Here is a 20,730-nt window from a genome sequence, read left to right on the forward strand (position 1 = left end):
CGAGATGTTCTTTTTTTTTACTTGTAACGCTTTGTATCGCTTCTTAGGTCCTCCTCCTCTCGGTCTTCTCTTCTGTTTATTCACCCACTTTGCTTATCAATGGTACTGTATAACTTAATGAGGGAGTTGGCCGTGAGTATTGTGGTGATGGGATGGTGTGTATTTGAGGATCACGGTGAGATATGTGTGTTGTTTCTGTGCGGTGATGGGATGGTGTGTATTGGAGGATTACGGGGTATCGATGGAGATATGTGTGTTGATTTTGTGCGGTGGAATATTCTGTAACTTACTTTAACTCTAAATATTAATGTTATCCTAGTTTCAATGGTTTAGTTATCCCTTTTAACTTTACTGTCTTGACTTGGGGATAGGATGGCATGACCTCTCATCTCCCCTGTTGTAATTCTCTTTGCAACAATAAACTTCAATCAATCAATCAATCAACTTTTCTCAAGGCGTAAATGTGACCCCGTTAAAAAGGCTCGAGGGCCGAGCGACTGACGTGCATTTGTTTACATCCGCACCGCTGTTTGTTTACACTCGCCCGCTGTGCTTAACGTCCAACACGCCCCTTCCTCTTCACTCCCTCAGGTAATATAACATAGCCACAGATCGAATCCCGCAGCTAAAAATATATACCTATCACCTTGCATTCTTATATCCTTTTTTTATGTCAGGAGAGGTGTTCAGGGCCGCCCGCCGCCTGCTGTCCATCCCTCTTATTTCACCTTTTCAGACTTACTGAGGAGGAAGATTTACGAGAGGAGAGAAAGGTGACCAGCAGAGTAGTTTAGCGAGATGGGTCTCCACAGCATCCTCAAGAAGCTGAAGCAGAAGGAGCATGAAGTCCGCCTGCTCATGCTGTATCCTTTTAAGGTGATGGGCAGGGCCTTCACGAGTCACCCTTTGCTTCCCGCTCCAGCTGCTGCAGATATATAGCTGGTAATTGTGGAGATTGACTCCACGCCTCCAAAATACGATATTACGCCTCCATATTATAGTTAAGGGACGAAATACATGTCCCTCAACCATAATATGAAGGTGCAAGTACTTAAAAGTAAAGAAAAAGGCATAATCTCCTTCCCCTAATGACCTTGGGGGACCCGTGGGAAGTCATCGTTTTTGGGTGGGGGAGCATATTTAAACTACTCCAACTGAACTTTACATAACCTAACCTCTGACGGGGGACTTCGCCCCCCTTGACACCCCCTGGACCCCCCCCCCCCCCCCACACACATGTATGATGCGCCGGTAAAACTAGACAAGTATAACAGTATGTGAGACCTAGGAAAGGTTATTATTCTCATGGGGGCAATATGGGAGGAGCGTAGTGAATCTCCGTATCACTATATAGCATAAACGTTGCCTCTCCCTTGGGATGATGAAAGAGACTCATTATCACTATCATTTTCATTTATCCTGAGTTTAGAAGAAAAAAATCCTATTCTTTATAACTGAAATCTCATTACCATATCAACTATTCTTTTATAAACAAAATGGTGAAGCAATATACATACACTATCACAGTATCACTATCATTCTAAATTATACTGAGTTTAGGAGATAAAAAAAGATCAAAGTCCTTATAACTGAAACATCATTGCCATTTCAGTCACACTTTACTTCATGAACAAAAATGACCAAGTAATAAATCTGCAACAGTCCTACAATGTATACAATCTTTGGGTGTAACATATATATAGTGCATTAAATATTCACATGCACCTATAGATGTTGCATAAAATATTAATGTTCTGCTGAATATATTTCTGAAGTTAATGAGCTGAGCCACTTTTCCTAATCAAGCATTTGCAGTAGCATTATTAGAAGACGATTTGTTACCTTTCCTTAACGAGACACCCAGCGGCCTGGACAACGCTGGCAAGACAACAGTGGTGAAGCGCTTCTGTGGCGAGGACATCAGCACCATCTCTCCCACATACGGCTTCAACATCAAGACCGTGGAGCACGCCGTTGATAAATACGAGTAAGGGGGAGATGTGTGCTTGTGTGTATCTCTATTTGCAGCATTGATAATTATTTTGTTTTGCTGATTGGTCCTCTTCTCCTCCTTCTTTCTACTGATCACCAATGCCTGGAAAGAAAGGGGTTATGGTTGGGTAAAAACAAGTTCTCTAAAGTCCTTGCACCCTTGCAGGTATAAGCTCAACATCTGGGACGTGGGGGGTCAGTGCTCCCTTCGCTCCTACTGGCGGAACTACTTTGAGTGCACCGACGGCCTCATCTGGGTGGTGGACAGTGCTGACGTGGACCGCATGAGGGACTGTCAAGGGGAACTCAGAAAACTATTGGAAGAAGAGGTTTGTGGACTTGAATAGTTAATAATAATAAGAAGAAGAATTAATAACAGTGATAATTATTAGCTTATTTAGTCTTTGCAGCCATTAGGTTGAAAATTTTGTTGAAATGTTGGTGTGGGTGTTGCCAGGTGGGTTGACGACACACAGTCATTAGTGCCATCTTTTTTAGTCCTCACAAGCACACTGTACTTACCATTTCTCAATTAATTGTCAACATTACACAAATACATTAATAGAGTGACCGGCTCTGGGAGTTGTGAATGGAGGGAGGTCAGCAGGCTGACCATGGCTGCTACAGAGCACCAGGAGCCTTGGGTTTCCAGCCTGTGAGGCAGAGACAGAACACACACACATGCACTCATTATGTGTGTGTTTACCCATTGTGTTTGTCCTGTTGTAGCTTAAAGGAGGGAAATGTAGGATTCCTTTGTCTTCGCCTCATTGGAACTTGATTTTTTTTCTGTCTGGAATTTTTTTTGTCATCCTCGTATTAATATCACTGGTCCTGTTTGATAAGATGCATTTCTTAGCTTTTTTAGCCTGTGCTCATGTCCTATTGCCTTTCCTTTACAATTAACAAAGGGATTGGAGGCATACAGATACTATGGGTCTATTTGTATTTGGATGCATGGATATGTTTGATTTCTATTTGTACAACTGCTCATGTTTTTGTTATTTTCAGAGGCTGGCTGGAGCAACTCTTCTGGTGTTTGCCAACAAGCAGGATCTTCCAGAAGCATTGTCTGCAGAGCAAATTAGAGATGTGAGTCATTCTTCACCCTCCTCTGTCACTGAGATAAACTTCCTGCATGACTAGTTAATGTGAAAAGAATTTAGAAAGAAAATAGAATTGACTGTTATCTTGTAGGTTATTTTTTTTGTGCAACCCTTGGTGCTGGTCGGCTTCTCTCAATGGGATGCAGTGGTCAGCCCCAGCCTGTTAGTGGTGCAGATATATGTTTATTTATAGTGGTTTTGTTTTATATACCAATAATTCCATGTAGCCCCCAAGTGGTCCTCTTGTCCAATGTCCCTGAAGTTAGTGTTCATTGGAGGTCAACTTAAAAGCATGTGAGTAGTTTTGGGCCACTTGGCAATGAATTAAAATTACCAGCTGGTATTTGTAGTATTTCTAAATCTGTGGCTCGGGGATCACCATGTTAAACTCACTGGCCACTGAGTCACACCCTTCCTCTCCCCTCCTCCCAGCAAACTGAAAGATCTTGTGCAGGCAACCTATTTATATGTATGCTAATTATACATATACTGCTTGATTATGTGTACATGGCAAAACACTGATACTCACATGAATTATTCTGTTATACATGTTTAAATATGCCTGGAAAATGTAAGTTATATCACACATGAGCATACTCTTCATAGTTGTCTGCCATGACCCATTTCATTCTGCTCTGACAAGTGTGATTTGTGTTTCATAATTTATTTAGGAAAAACTGATCCTAAATGCATCCCAGACCTTCAATGACTGGCTGTGCTTGTCTTTGAATCTGAAACTGCAATTAGGAACTATTGAAAGGACTGAGTATGGTGAGAGTTCCACATTTTCCACCTCCTGGGTCAGGTAACTCAGGCAGGGTGGACAATCCAAGCTTAAGGTTGATTTACTACTCTGTATATCTGGTTTAGAAGAGTAATATGATTCCTCACTTTGCAGATTCTGGACCTGAACAGCCTCAAGACCCACCACTGGTACATCCTGCCCTGCAGCGCCGTCACCGGGGAGAACCTAGTGGCCGGGATTGACTGGCTCGTGCGGGACATCGCTGCCAGAATATTCACCCTTGAATAACTGTGTTCTCCTTATATGTACTAGATTCTCTTCATGGGTGCTAGTTGGCTGAAAAGGCTGGTTACAAATACCAGCTTTTGAATAACTAAAAATATGCTTTAGGGAGTTATGTAATGGCTTTAATGTATGATTTAAACTGGTTACCACCATATTTGTCGTCATCATTATAATCATTCATCATCATTGCCATCTTTACTCATCATCAGTCAGTTAGTGGGAGCATATGCCGAAGGGTGTGTTGCCTCCTCCACCTTACAATGTCATTCCCGGAGTTCCTCCAAACTAGTCTCCATGCTTTCCCACACCAAGCACCCCCCAGCAGGATCCATCAACTTGCTCTTGCCACAAGCTTTGTGGCCTCTTCCACTCAGGGTTGTCTCTTTGAGATACACCCCCGTGAGCAAGGTCAACTTCTGGGTGTTGTGCCACATGCCCACATAGGTGAAGTTGGCGTTGATGGACTATGCAGGTAATAGGCCTCAATTCAGTCCCATGGAGTAATTACTGATATGACAAAGTAATTCCAGGAATACCTCATGATCCTGCAGACACTTATTACCACAGGTGCCAGTTTGCTCTTCAAGTCACTATTTAGTGTCTATGTCTCACAACCATACATCATTACCAAAAACAAGTGTTGAATAGTGATGGTACAAGGACCTCAGTCCTGTGTTCACAAGAATCCCAGAGAGTCACCGGGGATCTCAGTGACTCATGCCACACCATCATCATCATTGGCCTTTTTGCTGCATGGCAAGGAATGGTTGCCTTGAGGAACAATAGACAGTTATGGTTGTGGCAGGAAAGGCTGTCCAATGAAGTGCACCGTACTACCATTCTCTCACTGTTCGTGTGTCTTGTTGGAATGTTTGTGTGCTGTCACGCCAAATCTTATCATTGTAATGGCCACAAGATTTCCTCTGACTCTGTACAACATTTCAAAATCCATTTTTGTATCGAGTTGGTCTGCACAATATAATATGCAGAACAAATATATGTTAAGCCTGTGACACATTTAACAGTGTGATGATGTTAAAAAAACAGGTTGCAACAAGTAGGTCAGAGACCTTGTTGTTTCCTCCATAATTGTATCACAACTTAATTTTTTTTTTAAGAATATTTAAGGGTGGGAATCATAGATACTTCATTCACAAGTATAATGGAAGTTACATGTTTTCACCCATGTCAGATTGCAATAAAGCTTTGCAGCACAACCATTCCAAGGTGATGCACAAAAGCTTGGCCTCAAATTAAAGTACATACCTACTGATCTCTCATCAGTGAGCTGTAATAACAATGTGAGCAGATGCCTATAAATACTCATCACTAAGTGTAGTGTCCACTACCATTCTTACCTCCAGTACACTCCTCATTTTTGAGAACTCTGAGAACTCTTGTAGTGACTCGCCCAGTGCAGCAAGCCACCAAGACCCCACTTGTCCGGGGATTACTTCATTGGTCAGATGGTTAGAGAGGTGGCTGGAGCCCTTGCTAACCTGGTGGCATGCTGTTCATTTTGTGCAAGTAGTAGCCATATTTTGCAATACTAAATTTGTGGGTTGGTTGTGTACATCTTAAAAAAGTGTTGCATTACTCCTGCATCTTATAAAACAAAGGTTCACTTCACAGGTAGGGGAGGTGGTGTCATGCAGCCTTGGCCTAGTGCAATTTTTTTGTCATTCTAGACAGCCTGCTTCTGAGGTACTACCGGACATCAAATTAAAATCAAACATCAAATAGAGTAATATTGCAGCTGTGTAGTATTGTTTGAAAAGGACACGGTCAGGGCAGCAAAGATGTTGCTGGCTCTGAGGCTCTTCTCAGTGCTTTTCTTTGGGGGAAAAAACATTAAATATCAAATATAGGTAGTTTATGTATTTTCTTTGTATCTGATAGTTTGAAATTATATGATAAAGTTAAATGGTCATATCCAATCAATGTAATAAGGGTTCATAAGATAATCCCTCCAAGTTCTGAGTCATCTATTCACTATTCATGCTACTGCAGCAAATAATTGCAAAATCACTAGCCACCCTGGACTTTTTCAACATTGTTCTATTAATACAGGCATTGACTGTGTAGCTTTTCTTTACATGCGCAATCTTTTGGTGTCTTTAGGCATGCACCTGGTGGTTGTGTTGATTAGATGGAAGTGTATGGCAAAGGAACCGAAAAATCTTTGTCTGATTCAAGTGAAGCAATCTGTGAAATTATATTTGCCATGGGAAATACTAGGATGAGATTTGGTCATTGCTGGCACTGCCCTCTGTATGATGTGAGAGGCAGGTCATAATATCAGAGTTACGTTGCGAAGGACTGAAATCTGTGGAGTCTGGGAGATAACAGATATTCTTTGGCCAGCCACTCCAGACTGGCTGGTGGGTTCATCGGGTAACTTAGGGTCGCAGGGCCTCACCGGGTACCCACTATTTGGTCCCTATCATTCCTTTCCATCCATTCAGAGGCCTTATCAGCAAGGTTTCCTAAGGAGCGATAACTCCTTTATCACCGGCAATAATCTCATGTAACTACTACCAAAAGTTCTATCTAATCTGAGCAGCAGTAAGTTGTAAAGTATTAGTAGTAGGAGTGAGTGCTGTTGCTGCCTTTGACTTTCCTGGTGCTTGAGACTGATAGTTGTGAGGCCATCTCCACCTCCAAGGTCAGGAGGCAGGCGGCATGTTCCCTAGAGACAGACGTCCGAGTGGAAGTGATTGATCTTTCCTGCATTGAGGCTTGAGTGTTCTGTGTTGGCACTGACGTGTAGTTGCTGGGCTGATCGGCTGCCTGTCTAGTTGAGAAACCCATTAGATTCCAAAGAGCAGTGACATGGTTTGAAATATATAATACCATTCTGTCTATGATAGAAATAGTTGAAGAACCGATGTATTCCATGCAGCAATGCAGACGATGTGTTAGCAGCAGCAGCATTTATATGTTGATGCTCCTCATTTGCTTGTATACGTGTGTGTAGTCCACTGTAAAGTGTTTGTCTGAATGTTACTTATGTGTTGAGTGCTTATCAAATATAAGTTTGGTAATGAAAGCCTTAGTAAACAGGAGGGCTAGTTGTAAAACAACAGAAGTAGAAGATAATGACAGGGAAAAAAAGAGAGAGAATAATGCACATGTACACTTAAAAAGTCAATTAAAAGTAATTATTGTGATGTATTAGAATATTAGAATACAAAAACATTCCTTGAACTCAGTGTTTCCCAACACCAACATGCTCTGTAGCTTACATGTTACTTTGACTAACATATGGAGTCCTTAAAGACTATTTTATTTCACCTTATATATATATATATATATATATATATATATATATATATATATATATATATATATATATATATATATATATATATATATATTCTGGGAGAAATAATGACGCGGCTCAGCATTCTTGGGGAGTGTTCAGTAATTATAGATCACCAACAAATCATACCCAAACCGCTCCTAAGCCAAACAATACTTCGTGTGGGTCTGTTTTGGGGTTCTTCATTAACCCCCAACTGGGTATGGCCAGGCCTGCTGACAACACCCCGCCCCTGCCACCCTCACGCAAGGGCTGGACACGCCGCACACGCCGCTGTGGGTTCATAGTGACGGATCAGTTTGGGCTTGTTAAATTGCTATTCTGAGAGGCTCATCGCGGCTGGATACATGCACTGTGACGTTATGAAAGCAAATCAACTTGTTTTATATGCATGGCAGCGTTATGAAAGCAAAATGAAGCTGCTTACGTAAGATTTCCAGATCAATACTCGGTGATATAACGCGACTCCACTCCGAGGAAGGCTGATATAACAGGAATAATAAGTTAATGATTCCAATTGACATCTGCAAAAAACCCACACAGGTAGAGATAAAGTAAAAGGAAAAGGAGGTAGAGAAGATTGAGTACATAATTATAATATCGCTAACATATTAAAACACAGACAAGCAAAGATAAAGCCAAAATTACGTTGATAAATCCATTTCATACAATTAAAACATCATGAAATAGGAAATAAAGGAGTAAAAAAGGAGTTTGAACAGTAATTTAGCCTAAAAAGCGAGAAAAAAAAAAGATTGATATAGAACCAATTAACACAAAACCACACCTTGCCTTACAATCATGGAAAGATAACCCCAAAAAAACTCTAATAAACCCATTCCACACACTTAAAACCTCACAAAACAAGAAAAAAACGAGAAAAAAAACCACATTAGACATTAAGCCGTAGCCAGAGTCAGCCAGGTCGAGACAGTGGCGGCAGGACCAGAGGAAAACGGCCTCCTCATTTTACCCTTTTCCAGGCCTTTGGGGGGGCTAAAACACCTCCAGAGTCACCCTTTATCACCCTTAGCACCCATTAATAAGGCCCAGAGGAGAAAATAAGGCCTAACACACGCGGGAGAGGCTGGTAAGTAAGGTTGTGTGTGACATGCTTGTTTGTGTGTTTTGACGTTTCTTGGTTTTTTTTTGTTTGTTTTTTTCTTATGTGTTTTATAGTGTTTTTTGAGGTGTTTGGTGTGTTTTTGAGGTTGTTTTGGGTTAAGGGAATGGTCGGGGTTGGGTTAAATAATGCGGGGTGGATAACGGGTATGATTTAGGCCTATTGTAATTTGAATTGTTTTGTGTGTTTTAACGTTTTTTTGTGTGTTTTTTGAGGTGTTTGGTGTGTTTCTGAGGTTGTTTTGGGGTAAGGAAATGGTTGGGGTAGGGTTAATTGATATGCGGTGGATAATGTGTTAACTTAGGCCTATTATGAAATGAAGGAAAGTGTTTTGTGTGTTTTAATGTGTTTTGTTGTGTTTTTTTGGTGTTTGGTGTGTTATTGAGGTTGTTTGGGGGTAAGGAAATCGTTGGGGTTGGGTTAATTGATATGCGGTGGATAATGGTGTTGATTTAGGCCTATTATGAAATGGAGGGAGTTGTGTTTTAAGGTGTTTTTAAGGTGTTTGGTGTGTTTTGAGGTTGTTTTGGGGTAAGGAAATGGTAGGGGTAGGGTTAATTGATATGGGGTGGATAATGTGTTCATTTAGGCCTATTATGAAATGAAGGAAAGTGTGTTTTGTGTGTTTTTAAGGTGTTTTATTGTTTTTCGAGGTGTTTGGTCTGTTTTTGAGGTTGTTTGGGGTTAGGTAAGGGTTGGGGTTGGGTTGAATAATGTGTGTTGGATAATGGCGTGATTTAGGCCTATTTTGAAATGAAGAAGGTTGTGTTTTATGTGTGTTAGTAGTTTTTTAAGGGTGTTTTAGGAAGTGTGGAGCAAGGGAAGGGTTGTGACGAGTAATATCAGTGGATTGGTAGTGACGAAAAGGAGGGGTCAATAGGCCTATTATGGAATTAAGGAAGTTATTTTTTGTTTTTAGATTTTTTTAGGGTGTTGTAGGGTAATTTTCATGTGTTTTAAGGTATATAAGGCAAGGGATGTGATGTGGTATGGGTGTATAGGTGTAATGACCTGTGAGTGAGGATGAGTCTTGTGATAGTGGTGAATAGGCCTATGATGCAAGGACCCCCCTCAAAAAAAATTATCCACGTTTAATTTTCAGGGATGAAATATTGAGGTAAAAACTTTAATTTACACCTTAACTTTAACTTTCACTGAGGAGGCAAAGTGAATTTAACCCCATCCAAATTTTGTGTTATGAGAGGAAGAGAGTATCATTGTTTAAGTCCAGGGATGAAATTATGAGGGAAATTGCCCTGTTTTTGGGTATATATATTCTTATCTTAACTTGCCTGACAGTTGACGATCGGGAAGACACACATAGGCCTCTGTATCTGAATTTAACCCGGTAGCTGCGGGGATCATGTTTCTTAAAGGCCCCTCTAAGCGAGAAAAATTAGAAAAAATCATCACTTACGCAAACCACTTCATAATACATAACGCATTTGTGATCAGTTTATGCATCATCTATTTTTGTGGGTTTATATCATGGCAAAAATTTGGCCCGTCACTGGTACACGGTAAAGCCACAAATTTGTCCCGTCACTTCTGCCGGGTTAAGAAGTGGCGATCTAGATACTCCACCATCATCACTATCCTTATCATTACCATTTATTTGCTTCTTCCTCTTTCTCCCACCTGTATGGGTGCCCTGCGCATCATATATCCAGATTCATCATATAATCATCGTCCCCTCACTATTACCACCACTATCACTTGCTTCATACTCTTCCTCCCACCTGTCATCATATTCTCACCATCCCCTCACCATTACCATCACCAACACCAGCCTTCCAACCCTCCATTAGCTATTCGTATTTTAGCTTCGTGATCATAAATTAAATCCTGATAACCCCAAATTTTCATAAAGATAATCTCAGTCTTTTAAAACTGACCTATTCCACTACATCCTGGGATAACACATTGGTTTTTCTCTTTGTAATCTTGGTTTTCCATTAGTGATTTGTATCATAGCTTTGTGATCATAAATTGAATCCTAATGACCCCAAATTTTCATAAAGGTAATCTCATTCTTTTAAAACTGACCTATTCCACTATATCCTGGGATAACACATTTGTTTGCCTCCTCGTAATCTTGTTTGCCCAGCTCTAAGCCTAAGGAAAGCTTGAGAATTATCTTTTATACTTTGATCAGAAAGACTCAGGTGTGTAAACCATGGCCACTCAGTACAAAGGTGAAGGAAGGGACTCTTACCTGATCATCTGTCATCACTCTATATCCTGTTGTCCCTGTTGTGAGAGATAATGATAATCTCGCCAAGTCCGAGCGCTATCCACCCAGCTGACAGAAGAAAATGGATGTTAGGTTAGGTTAGGATTATGATTTTCAAATTAATAAATAAGATACCAAGGGTAGTGAGAGGGATTGTGAGTTTGAAGTTGGAGATCTAGGTTAGGTTAGGTTTGGTGTAAGATATTCAAGTTAATTAATAAGAATTGAAGGGTAGCGGGATGTAGCTTCGGCATAGGTGATTTATTTTATTGCAGTAACTAAGGAGCTCAAAATATATCTAGAGGACAAAAAAAATTCTTTGTATGTCGGCAATTTCTTACTACGTACTTTATTATTCGAAAATCATGAATCTTTCCACAAGCGATTCTCTATAACTCCCTTCTGGGTAAAACAGAATTAATAAAACTGAATTATTAACTATAGTAAAGTAAGTACGATGGCACTCTTCTTGTGGTTTCTATCTTATTCCCCTGGTTGAAAACACTCGAACATTTAAAGTTTTCAGAGGCAAAGTTCAGTGAAGAGATCTTGAGTGTGAAAGTACTTAACATGAGTCACCAGATGGATCATAAGGTCAATATAGGGTCTAGTGGGTCTATTATGTCACCTAGAGAATGATTACTGATTAGAGTAGTTAAAAATAAGTGATGCCCATACAGTACATAGATAGTAATAGTCCAAACTTATTTAACTGATAAAACCTAAAAATGAAAAAAAAAGTTTATTTATTTTTTTTTTTATTATTTTATTGGTCTACTATATACTTTGATCGCTTATAATATGGCCGAGAAGGATTACAATTGACATAGGTAATATTGTGTGGGTGAGAGAGAGAGAGAGAGAGAGAGAGAGAGAGAGAGAGAGAGCTGTGGGGGTTCATGAAGGGCCTCAGTAGTGCCGCGTCCAGTATGTAACAGCTCCGTGCTATCGTCCTGCCTCCTTGACCTTGCTATCAGGTGCTCAGGCCTCAGGGTTGTGACGCGGGAAAGCCACAGGGGCAATGGACACCTGCGGGAGGGCAGGGTCGTGGGCCATGGGATTGGTAGATGTTAGGTTGCTCAGAAGACTTTTTTATGCTAGATTTTCTTTTTTTGTTGCTTGTCTTTTCACATACTTTTTACATGCTTTGAAATTTACCTAATAGGCATTGTTATTTTGCTTGTCTATGTTTTCTTAATTATGGAGACTGTTTACGTAAGAGATGAGGCTGAAGACTTGTAGGGCCGTATTACTTAACATTTCGTCGTCCAAGAACACACATTTGACAAGGCTTACGTAGAAGTTTTGGCCATTTCCAGTACGGTAGTAGTTTTATGGCCCTGGTGGTAGTTCGACCCTTCTTCTGTATCATGATCCTAAAGAACCACTCATTAGGACCTGACTGACCCCCTCTTTGACCTTTAGAAATAGCTGATGTGAGAACTGAAAGTGTCTTATAATACCAACTATAATGTCTACTGAAAACCTCAATATTACGTGATATGAAAAAAAGAAACATTATATTATCATTGTACATATATTCTATCACCCTATTTTTATTGTATTAACTATTATTTTTTGCTTTCCTCCTTCTCTTGTCTACCACCTCCCCTTTCTCATTATAACTTTCCCTTCTCCACTGAAATCAGGGTCAGGAGGAGTCTCAGGCCCTTGTGGGGGTGTTAATGTACTGATTTTTATCAACCACTCGTAGTTATCATTTTAATTGTTTTCTCACGGTAAGCAAAGACGAGGTCCACACTCAAGGGACAGGAGTTGTAGCCTCATTAACACCGATACAGCACTTCCTTCATCAGTCGTTCACCCTGACAGTTTGCATAATTTGTGGCTGAGAGGGAAATTAAGTTATATAGGTTAATGGAATGAAACTTATGGTTGCAGAGGTAGGCCTGTCATGTCTATACAAATATTCAATCACTTTATGTAGATTTTCATTTATTTTTTAGTACAGTAAAGGAAACAACTCAAGGGCAAAAAAAAAAAGAGTATTGTGTTTTTAATGATCAGTAAAATTAAAGCTTACCTATTTTTAACCATCCATTAATAGCAGACTTCTTAAGCATCATTATTGTACCATGTCATGTCTCGCTGCCTGCTTGTCAAAGGTTACTAGTAAAGAAAGTGAGATCTTAGCTAAGGTGTGCTGGGCTGGTTCACACAGGTATTAGCCAGGTAAACTTTCTCCTCTTCAGCTAATCATTAGGTGGATATTATTTAACTGCTGAGTCTGTGTTGCATTAAATTTTCTCACAGTACTGTATTTCAACTTACTGTCAAATCTTTAGGTTGCATCTGTATTTTTATTTAATTACATCACCTTAGTTGGCTTTTTCTCTGCTACTATTTCTTTGTCAGTCTTTTCTTCACTCTCTTCTACTATTTCTTTGTCAGTCTTTTCTTCACTCTCTTCTACTATTTCTTTGTCAGTCTTTTCTTCACTCTCTTCTACTATTTCTTTGTCAGTCTTTTCTTCACTTTTTTTTGTACCCTTTTTGTTGCCCTTGAGCTGTATTCTTTGATGTAAAAAATAAATAAATAAACCAATAAATCCTTCAGTACGGTCAACACACCTCACTTTACTTACCTGTCCATGGCGCTCACTTGATTTCTACACACCATGTCTGACTAATCTAACCTCACCTTACAATACCATCCTCACTTATTCCTGGCCTCACACTTAGTACTTGCAGGCATAGTCAACAGGTGGCTTCTGCTGATTTATCTTCCTCATCAAACATCTGATTTCACTCTCCGTTTTACCTTCCTCTGTTGCACACTTGTAATAACTATCTAGCAGTATACCTGACTCCCCCTAATTTACCGGGTTATTATACAGCGAGATTACAATGATTTAGGTGTATTACAATCGTTTATTCAGTGAGGGTTGGCTTGTGAATAGGGAGAGTAGGAAGTGGGATAAGGTGTTGAGAGAGAGAGAGAGAGAGAGAGAGAGAGAGAGAGAGAGAGAGCATACAGGATAGGAAGGAAAGGAAAGGTTAAGGAAGAAAAGAGAGAAGATAAGAGAAGGAAAGGATGGGAAGAAAAAAAAGGAAAAGGAAGGGAAAGAAAAAAACAAAAAGGGAAGGGAGGTGAAATGAAGCGAAGGGAACAGAAAAAGAAGAGAATCCAAATAAAGAGATAGATAGATAGATATATAGATAAAGAGAGAGAGAGAGAGAGAGAGAGAGAGAGAGAGAGCATACAGGTTGTCATGTCTCCACCTCCCCCCCCTTCGTATTGGCAAGTGATTCATGGGTGTGTTTATGAGAAAATGAGAACGGATGAAGGCCTTATACCCTGCTCTTCCTCCTCCTCCTCTTCCTCTTCCCCATCACCTCCTCTTTAACCTTCATTGATAACATTTTCCCCTTTGTACTCTACTACCCCATTCTTATTCTCATGTTCCTAGTAGTAGTAGTAGTAGAAATAGTAGTAGTAGTAGTAGTAGTAGTAGTAGTAGTAGTAGTAGTTTGGTTAGTTGATAAGGGCATGTTTTATCGGGTGCTGGAGTCTTTTTTTTTTTTTTTTTCTTTATATTGCTCGCTCACTTTCCTCTTACTCGTGGGAAGTTGATATCGATTTTTCCTGTTTTTTTTTTCTTTCACCTCCACTTCTTGGTTGGCTGTTGCACGATAATTCTGTCTTTTTCCACTTGTTTCATCCTTTCCTTCCTTCCTTCTTTCTTCATTCAGGAGGGCTCTCATTGTTTTCCTCCTTTTACTTCATCATCATCTTTTCCTCCTTTCTCATTGTTTTCCTCCTTTCATCATCTCTTCCTCCGCTGGTCTTCTCCTTCCTCTCTTTTACAGTATTTTCGTTTGTACCGCTTCTAATTTCTTATCTTATACTTACTTTCCTCCTCGGCTATACCTTCCATATCCTTTCTTCATCAGTATAGTATTTCTTCATTTCTCCCTCTCTCTCCTCATCCCTATTCTCCCTTTTCTCCTATGCGTTCGTTCTTTTCATTTATCCTTCTCCCTTCTGTCCTATTCTCTTTTGCCACGTATCGCACTCTCTCTCTCTCTCCCTCCCTCCCTCCCTCCCTCCCTCCTTCAACTTAATATCAACTTGAGTAGAAATGCAACGTTTTAGAGTCTTCTGATTAATGTAAAATCACTTAGGTTTAAGGACAGACCACCAAGTCTGGACCATGGGGTCTGTGTGGTCTGATTTTCTATGTAAATCCCTTCCTCACTCTTCCTTTCAGCCTTCCTCTCTCCCCTTCCCTCCCTTCTAATTCTCCCTTTTATCTAATATGCGTTGTTCTCTTCCATTCTTCTTCCTTCTGTTATGTTCTCACCGGGCATGTATCGTTCGGGCACTCTCCCTCTCTCTCTCTTTCTCTCTCTCCCTCAGCCTTCCCGTCTGTCCCTCTCCCTCTTTGCCCCTCCCACTCTCCCTCCCTTCGTTCATATCCTCTGTCGGTGGTGTTGGTAACTGGCGAGGATAACGTGTGTGACGTCATATGAGGTGATCTCCAAACCCCGCCCCCTCTCCTCCCCCGCCTCTCTCTCTCTCTCTCTCTCTCTCTCTCTCTCTCTCTCTCTCTCTCTCTCTCTCTCTCTCTCTGTTTTTCCTCAACTCCTCCTTTTCTCTTTAGTAGTTTATTATCATCTTTTTCATCCTTCTCTTCTTTTTCTTTTTGTCCTCCCTTCTTTTCTAATTTATTTTTTTTCCTTTATTCATTGTTGTTGCTATTCTCTCTCTCTCTCTCTCTCTCTCTCTCTCTCTCTCTCTCTCTCTCTCTCTCTCTCTCTCTCTCTCTCTCTTGTTACATTGCTTAGATATTCGTGTTTGTAAGTAGATGACAGTGTAGTTTTTTTTTCTCTCTCTCTCTCTCTCTCTCTCTCTCTCTCTCTCTCTCTCTCTCTTGTTACAGGGCTTAGTTATATGTGTTTGTAAGTAGATGACAGTGTAGTTTTGCCTATTCTCTCTCTCTCTCTCTCTCTCTCTCTCTCTCTCTCTCTCTCTCTCTCTCTCTCTCTCTCTCTCTCTCTCTCTCTCTCTCTCTCTCTCTCTCTTGTTACAGGGCTTAGATATTCGTGTTTGTAAGTAGATGACATTGTAGTTTTCTCTCTCTCTCTCTCTCTCTCTCTCTCTCTCTCTCTCTCTCTCTCTCTCTCTCTCTCTGTCTCTCTCTCTCACAGGATACGTAGTGTGGGGTAGAGAGACCTTTGAATCTAGTGAATTTGATAAGGAGACGGAGAGAGGAGATAAGGCCTTGATAGGGGTTGAAGAGAACGTGTGTGTGTGGGGAGGGGGGGTGAGCTGCGAGAGGGATGCTGTGGGAACGAACGTAGAGGGAGAGTAAGAAGAGGTTGATGGAAGAGGAGGAAGGAACCGGAAGGAAGGTGTGTGTGAGGTGGGGGGTGACAGCAAGGTACGAAGAAGAAAGAGGTAGCGAGTTATTGTACACACACACACACACACACACACACACACACACACACACACACACACACCATTTTAGGTACGTTGAATACTACGCCTTACTATTATTATTATTATTATTATTATTATTATTATTATTATTATTATTATTATTATTATTATTATTATTTACCATTACTACTACTACTACTACTACTACCACTACTACTACTACTATATTTCTTCTTCCTCATAAAAGTGTACGCAGTTGCAGCAGTAGTTAGGGTTAAATTATAGTGAAGTAAAATATGAAAAAAAAAAATTGAGAGCCAAATGTTAAAAGAAAGTCCTCGAAATATGAACGAAGTATATTATGAAAAAAAATAGTGAGTCGGTTATGAGCTTTGTAGCATTTATCATTTGTTTTTTTTTTTTACTTTTTTTCTCTTAAACTGTGACTTGATAATCTATTTCTTGTCAGGATGATGTGTTTCCGGCGTGACTGTGTGTGTGTGTGTGTGTGTGTGTGTGTGTGTGTGTGTGTGTGTGTCGCGGGGTATTCCAGATTTTGGTACTTGCTACACAGACCTTTAAACAAACAAACACACACACATAGGTGACGGTATACCTGTTGTGATTAATCTTACTTTCATTTCCGGTTAGCTCAGCAAGGTTACATAACACACACACACACACACACACACACACACACACACACACACACTTTCTTTCCTTCTCAACGCAACAAGAAAAAGGCGGATTAATCGTATGAAGCAGCGAGAGAGAGAGAGAGAGAGAGAGAGAGAGCTTTGTCAAGTAAGTGTGATGTGGGAGAACACGTGCTGTTTGGTATGTGCTAGTTCAGGGTTGGGTAGGGTAGGGTAGGGGGTAGGGTAGGAGAGGGAAGGGAAGGGAAAGGTAGGGTAGGAGAGGGAAGGTAGGGTAGGGTAGAGTAGGGTAGAGTTTGGTTGGGTAGGGTAGGGTAGGGAAGGGAAGGGTTCGTTTAAGTTGGGTAGGGTAGGGAAGGGTAGAGTTGGGTAGGGTAGGGGCGAGAAAGGAAGGGCGTGGGAGGGAAGGGAGTGGGCGGATACAGAGCCACAGGAAAAGACAAATAAAGCAAGAGTCTAGGAAAAAAAACAAGTCACGGAACAAAAAATGTCAGTTCAGTTGCTTGGGTATTTTAGGATAGGGTAGGTAGGTAGATAGGTAGATAGGTAGTAGTAGTGTGGAGGTAGATGAAAGGTAGGATTATAGGTGTAGGTAGGTATGTAGGTGTCAGTGGTTGCGTGTAAAAGCCTAGTTGGGTAAGGTTAGGCTGGAGCGGAAATAGATTGTAAGGTAGGTTACTGTACAAGAGTTAACCAGCGTCTCCATTATTTCACCCCTTCAATTGGCAAACTTATATAACTAAAACAGCCTTTCTTTGTCTGTACTTCCTCCTATATAAACTATTTCCTCTGTTTCTTTATGCTGTCCAACTTCCCAATGCAAGAGTTAATCAGCATCTCCACTCTTTCACCCCTTCAATTGGCAAACTTCTATAACTAAAACAGCCTTTCTTTGTCTGTAGTTCCTCCTATATCAACTCTTTCCTCTGTTTCTTTATGCTGTCCAACTTCCCAATGCAAGAGTTAACCAGCGTCTCCACTCTTTCACCCCTTCAATTGGCAAACTTCTATAACTAAAACAGCCTTTCTTTGTCTGTACTTCCTCCTATATAAACTATTTCCTCTGTTTGTTTATGCTGTCCAACTTCCCAATGCAGGAGTTAATCAGCGTCTCCATTCTTTCACCCCTTCAATTGGCAAACTTCTATAACTAAAACAGCCTTTCTTTGTCTGTACTTCCTCCTATATAAACTATTTCCTCTGTTTCTTTATGCTGTCCAACTTCCCAATGCAAGAGTTAATCAGCATCTCCACTCTTTCACCCCTTCATTTGGCAAACTTCTATAACTAAAACAGCCTTTCTTTGTCTGTACTTCCTCCTATATAAACTATTTCCTCTGTTTCTTTATGCTGTCCAACTTCCCAATGCAAGAGTTAATCAGCATCTCCACTCTTTCACCCCTTCATTTGGCAAACTTCTATAACTAAAACAGCCTTTCTTTGTCTGTACTTCCTCCTATATAAACTATTTCCTCTGTTTCTTTATGCTGTCCAACTTCCCAATGCAAGAGTTAATCAGCATCTCCACTCTTTCACCCCTTCAATTGGCAAACTTCTATAACTAAAACAGCCTTTCTTTGTCTGTAGTTCCTCCTATATCAACTCTTTCCTCTGTTTCTTTATGCTGTCCAACTTCCCAGTGCAAGAGTTAATCAGCATATCCACTCTCTCATTCCTCTCACTGGTATGGTTTCTAGAGTGTGATACAGCCGGTAGGTGGGTAATAGCAGATAGGTAGGATAGGTCAGTAGGTGGGTATGGGGCAACGTCTTTAAATGCTACTGACTAATTCTGTGTGGGCGTGGGATTTCATCTGGGATCCGTATGAGTGTGTGTGTATGTGTGTGTGTGTATGTGTGTGTGTGTGTGTGTGTGTGTGTGTGTGTGTGTGGTTTAAAGGTCACTGCGTACGAGTAACTGGCTTTGTATTATTTTCTTCGTTTATTCCGTTTTATGTTATTTTTTTATTTTCCTTTGGGATTGAACGTAAAGGAGAAGCAAAGGTTAGTCATTGTTTTATTTTCATTCTCTTTGTTATTATATCGAGTGCATACTTTTTTCTTGGAACGTCACTCTTGATTTTAGGAAGATTCTTGGAACTTATTTTAACCATTTTTTCCTTTTCCTTTTATTTGTGCTTTTCCTTTTGCATTTGTTTCCTGTAACCCCGATTATTTCCATTTATTTTTATTCTCTTTGTTTTCCTGTCTAGTGGATATTTCTTACATGGAACGTCACTTTTAAATTTAGGAAGATTTTTGAAACTGTCTTTTCCACTCATTTTTCCTTTTCCTTTCCTTTTCTTTCCTGTAACCTTCATTTTCTCAATTTATTTTTTATTCTCTTTGTTATCATACTCATTGAATATTTTTTACTTGGAACGTCACTCTTATATTTAGGAAGATTATTTGAACTGTCTTTTCCAATAAATTTTTCCTCTTCCTTTATTTTTACGACATTTCCTTTCCCTTTTTTCCTGTAACTTTCATTCATTCCATTGTAATTATACGTCAGTCAGGTAGGCAGGCAGGTAGGCATGGACTGAAGTATTACTGAGTGGCATTTAAAACCAGGTATTCTGTATACACACACACACACACACACACACACACACAGGAATACTAACACGACTCACTATACCAGCAGTCGCGTGCCACACACCCGTTTTTGTAACACAGAGCAAGGTCACACGAGTTTGACCTTCAATGACAGTACGTTTATTGTGTTGCGGATTGGTTAGTTACTACGTAGTTAGGTAGGGGCAAGGCCTTGGTTAGGGACGCACGTTATAGCTTTACGTATTGATTTAGAACTCGATCAAAGTTTATTGGGATTTACTTTTTAATATAGGGTTTGGATTCCTTTGCGTGTATATAAAAAAGCGTGTGAGACTTGATTTAAGTGTGCTGCTCATATAAGGAAGGTTAGAGGGTACAGTGTGTGTGTGTGTGTGTGTGTGTGTGTGTGTGTGTGAGCTAGGCCACGTGTCGCCGGAACATGCCTAGCGGTTTGCCCCCCCCCCTTTTCCTCCCCTCTTTCCTCCTCCTCTTGCTTGGGTCGCTGCGGGTTCATCCATTTTTTCCCTCTGCTTGGCGCGTCTCACCTTCCGTTACTGCGTAGCTCACAGTAGGGGACGAAAAGGGCAGGAGAGCGACCCTTGAGCTACGTGCGTGACATTCTCTATTACACATTGATTTATCGATAAGGGAACCCGTCGGCGTGAGTGTGGCAGCACGAGGAACAACAACAGTTCAACAGGAAGGGCTCGTGACTTTGGAGAGAGAAAAGGAACGTGGCGTGAGAGAGAGAGAGAGAGAGAGGGCCATACAAAAAATTCGGCACCCATGTCACCTATTCAACCCGGTAGAAGCGACGGGCCAAATTTGTGGCTTTACCGTGTACCAGCGACGGGTCAAATTTTTGCCATGATATAAACCCCCCCAAAAATAGATGATGCATAAACTGATCACAAATGCGTTGCTATATATTATGAAATCGTTTGCGTGAGTGATGATTTTTTCTCATTTTTCTCGCTTAGAGGGGCCTTTAAGAAACATAATCCCCGCAGCTACCGGGTTAACAAGGCTTTCATAAGGGTTTGCAGCGTCTCCAGGGGTAGCTTTATGACCCTGGTGGTAGTCTGGCTCTTCTGTACAAAAAAGTGGAAGTTAAGTAGTTAGGTAAGGCACTAGAAGAGGAAGGTGGCGAGAGAGAGAGAGAGAGGGGGGCCACATTCCCAAACTTTTCGGCACTCAAGTCACACACACACACTTATCAAGGCTCTCATAAGACTTTGCGGCATTTCCAGGGGTAGCTGCATGACGCTGATGGTAGTTTGACCCTTCCTCTGTACCTTGAACCT

At 40.7% G+C, this 20,730-nt stretch overlaps 2 protein-coding genes across 3 annotated transcripts in view; both read left to right on the forward strand.

Annotated features, from left to right (window-relative positions):
- The first annotated feature begins 450 nt into the window (after window positions 1-450).
- LOC127007859 (ADP-ribosylation factor-like protein 2) lies at window positions 451-7,335 on the forward strand. 2 transcript variants are annotated; one of them, XM_050879264.1, is made up of 6 exons: window positions 451-591; window positions 737-863; window positions 1,865-1,987; window positions 2,159-2,321; window positions 3,004-3,084; window positions 3,997-7,335. In XM_050879264.1, the coding sequence occupies exons 2-6, from the start codon at window positions 799-801 to the stop codon at window positions 4,129-4,131; spliced, it is 567 nt and encodes a 188-aa protein (XP_050735221.1). In that variant the 5' UTR covers window positions 451-591; window positions 737-798; the 3' UTR covers window positions 4,132-7,335. The 2 variants fall into 2 exon arrangements, with proteins under 2 accessions (XP_050735221.1, XP_050735222.1); XM_050879265.1 differs by having other exon boundaries at window positions 475-591; window positions 678-863.
- Window positions 7,336-8,372: 1,037 nt separating this feature from the next.
- Window positions 8,373-20,730, forward strand: part of LOC127007862 (long-chain-fatty-acid--CoA ligase 4-like) — a 46,002-nt gene continuing 33,644 nt past the window's right edge. Inside the window, exon 1 of the mRNA XM_050879274.1 lies at window positions 8,373-8,540. The gene's annotated coding sequence lies outside the window, so the exon portion shown is untranslated. The remainder of the gene's footprint in view (window positions 8,541-20,730) is intronic.

This window comes from Eriocheir sinensis, chromosome 36 (genome assembly GCF_024679095.1).
Source record: "Eriocheir sinensis breed Jianghai 21 chromosome 36, ASM2467909v1, whole genome shotgun sequence".
In the NCBI taxonomy this organism is placed as follows: domain Eukaryota; kingdom Metazoa; phylum Arthropoda; class Malacostraca; order Decapoda; family Varunidae; genus Eriocheir; species Eriocheir sinensis.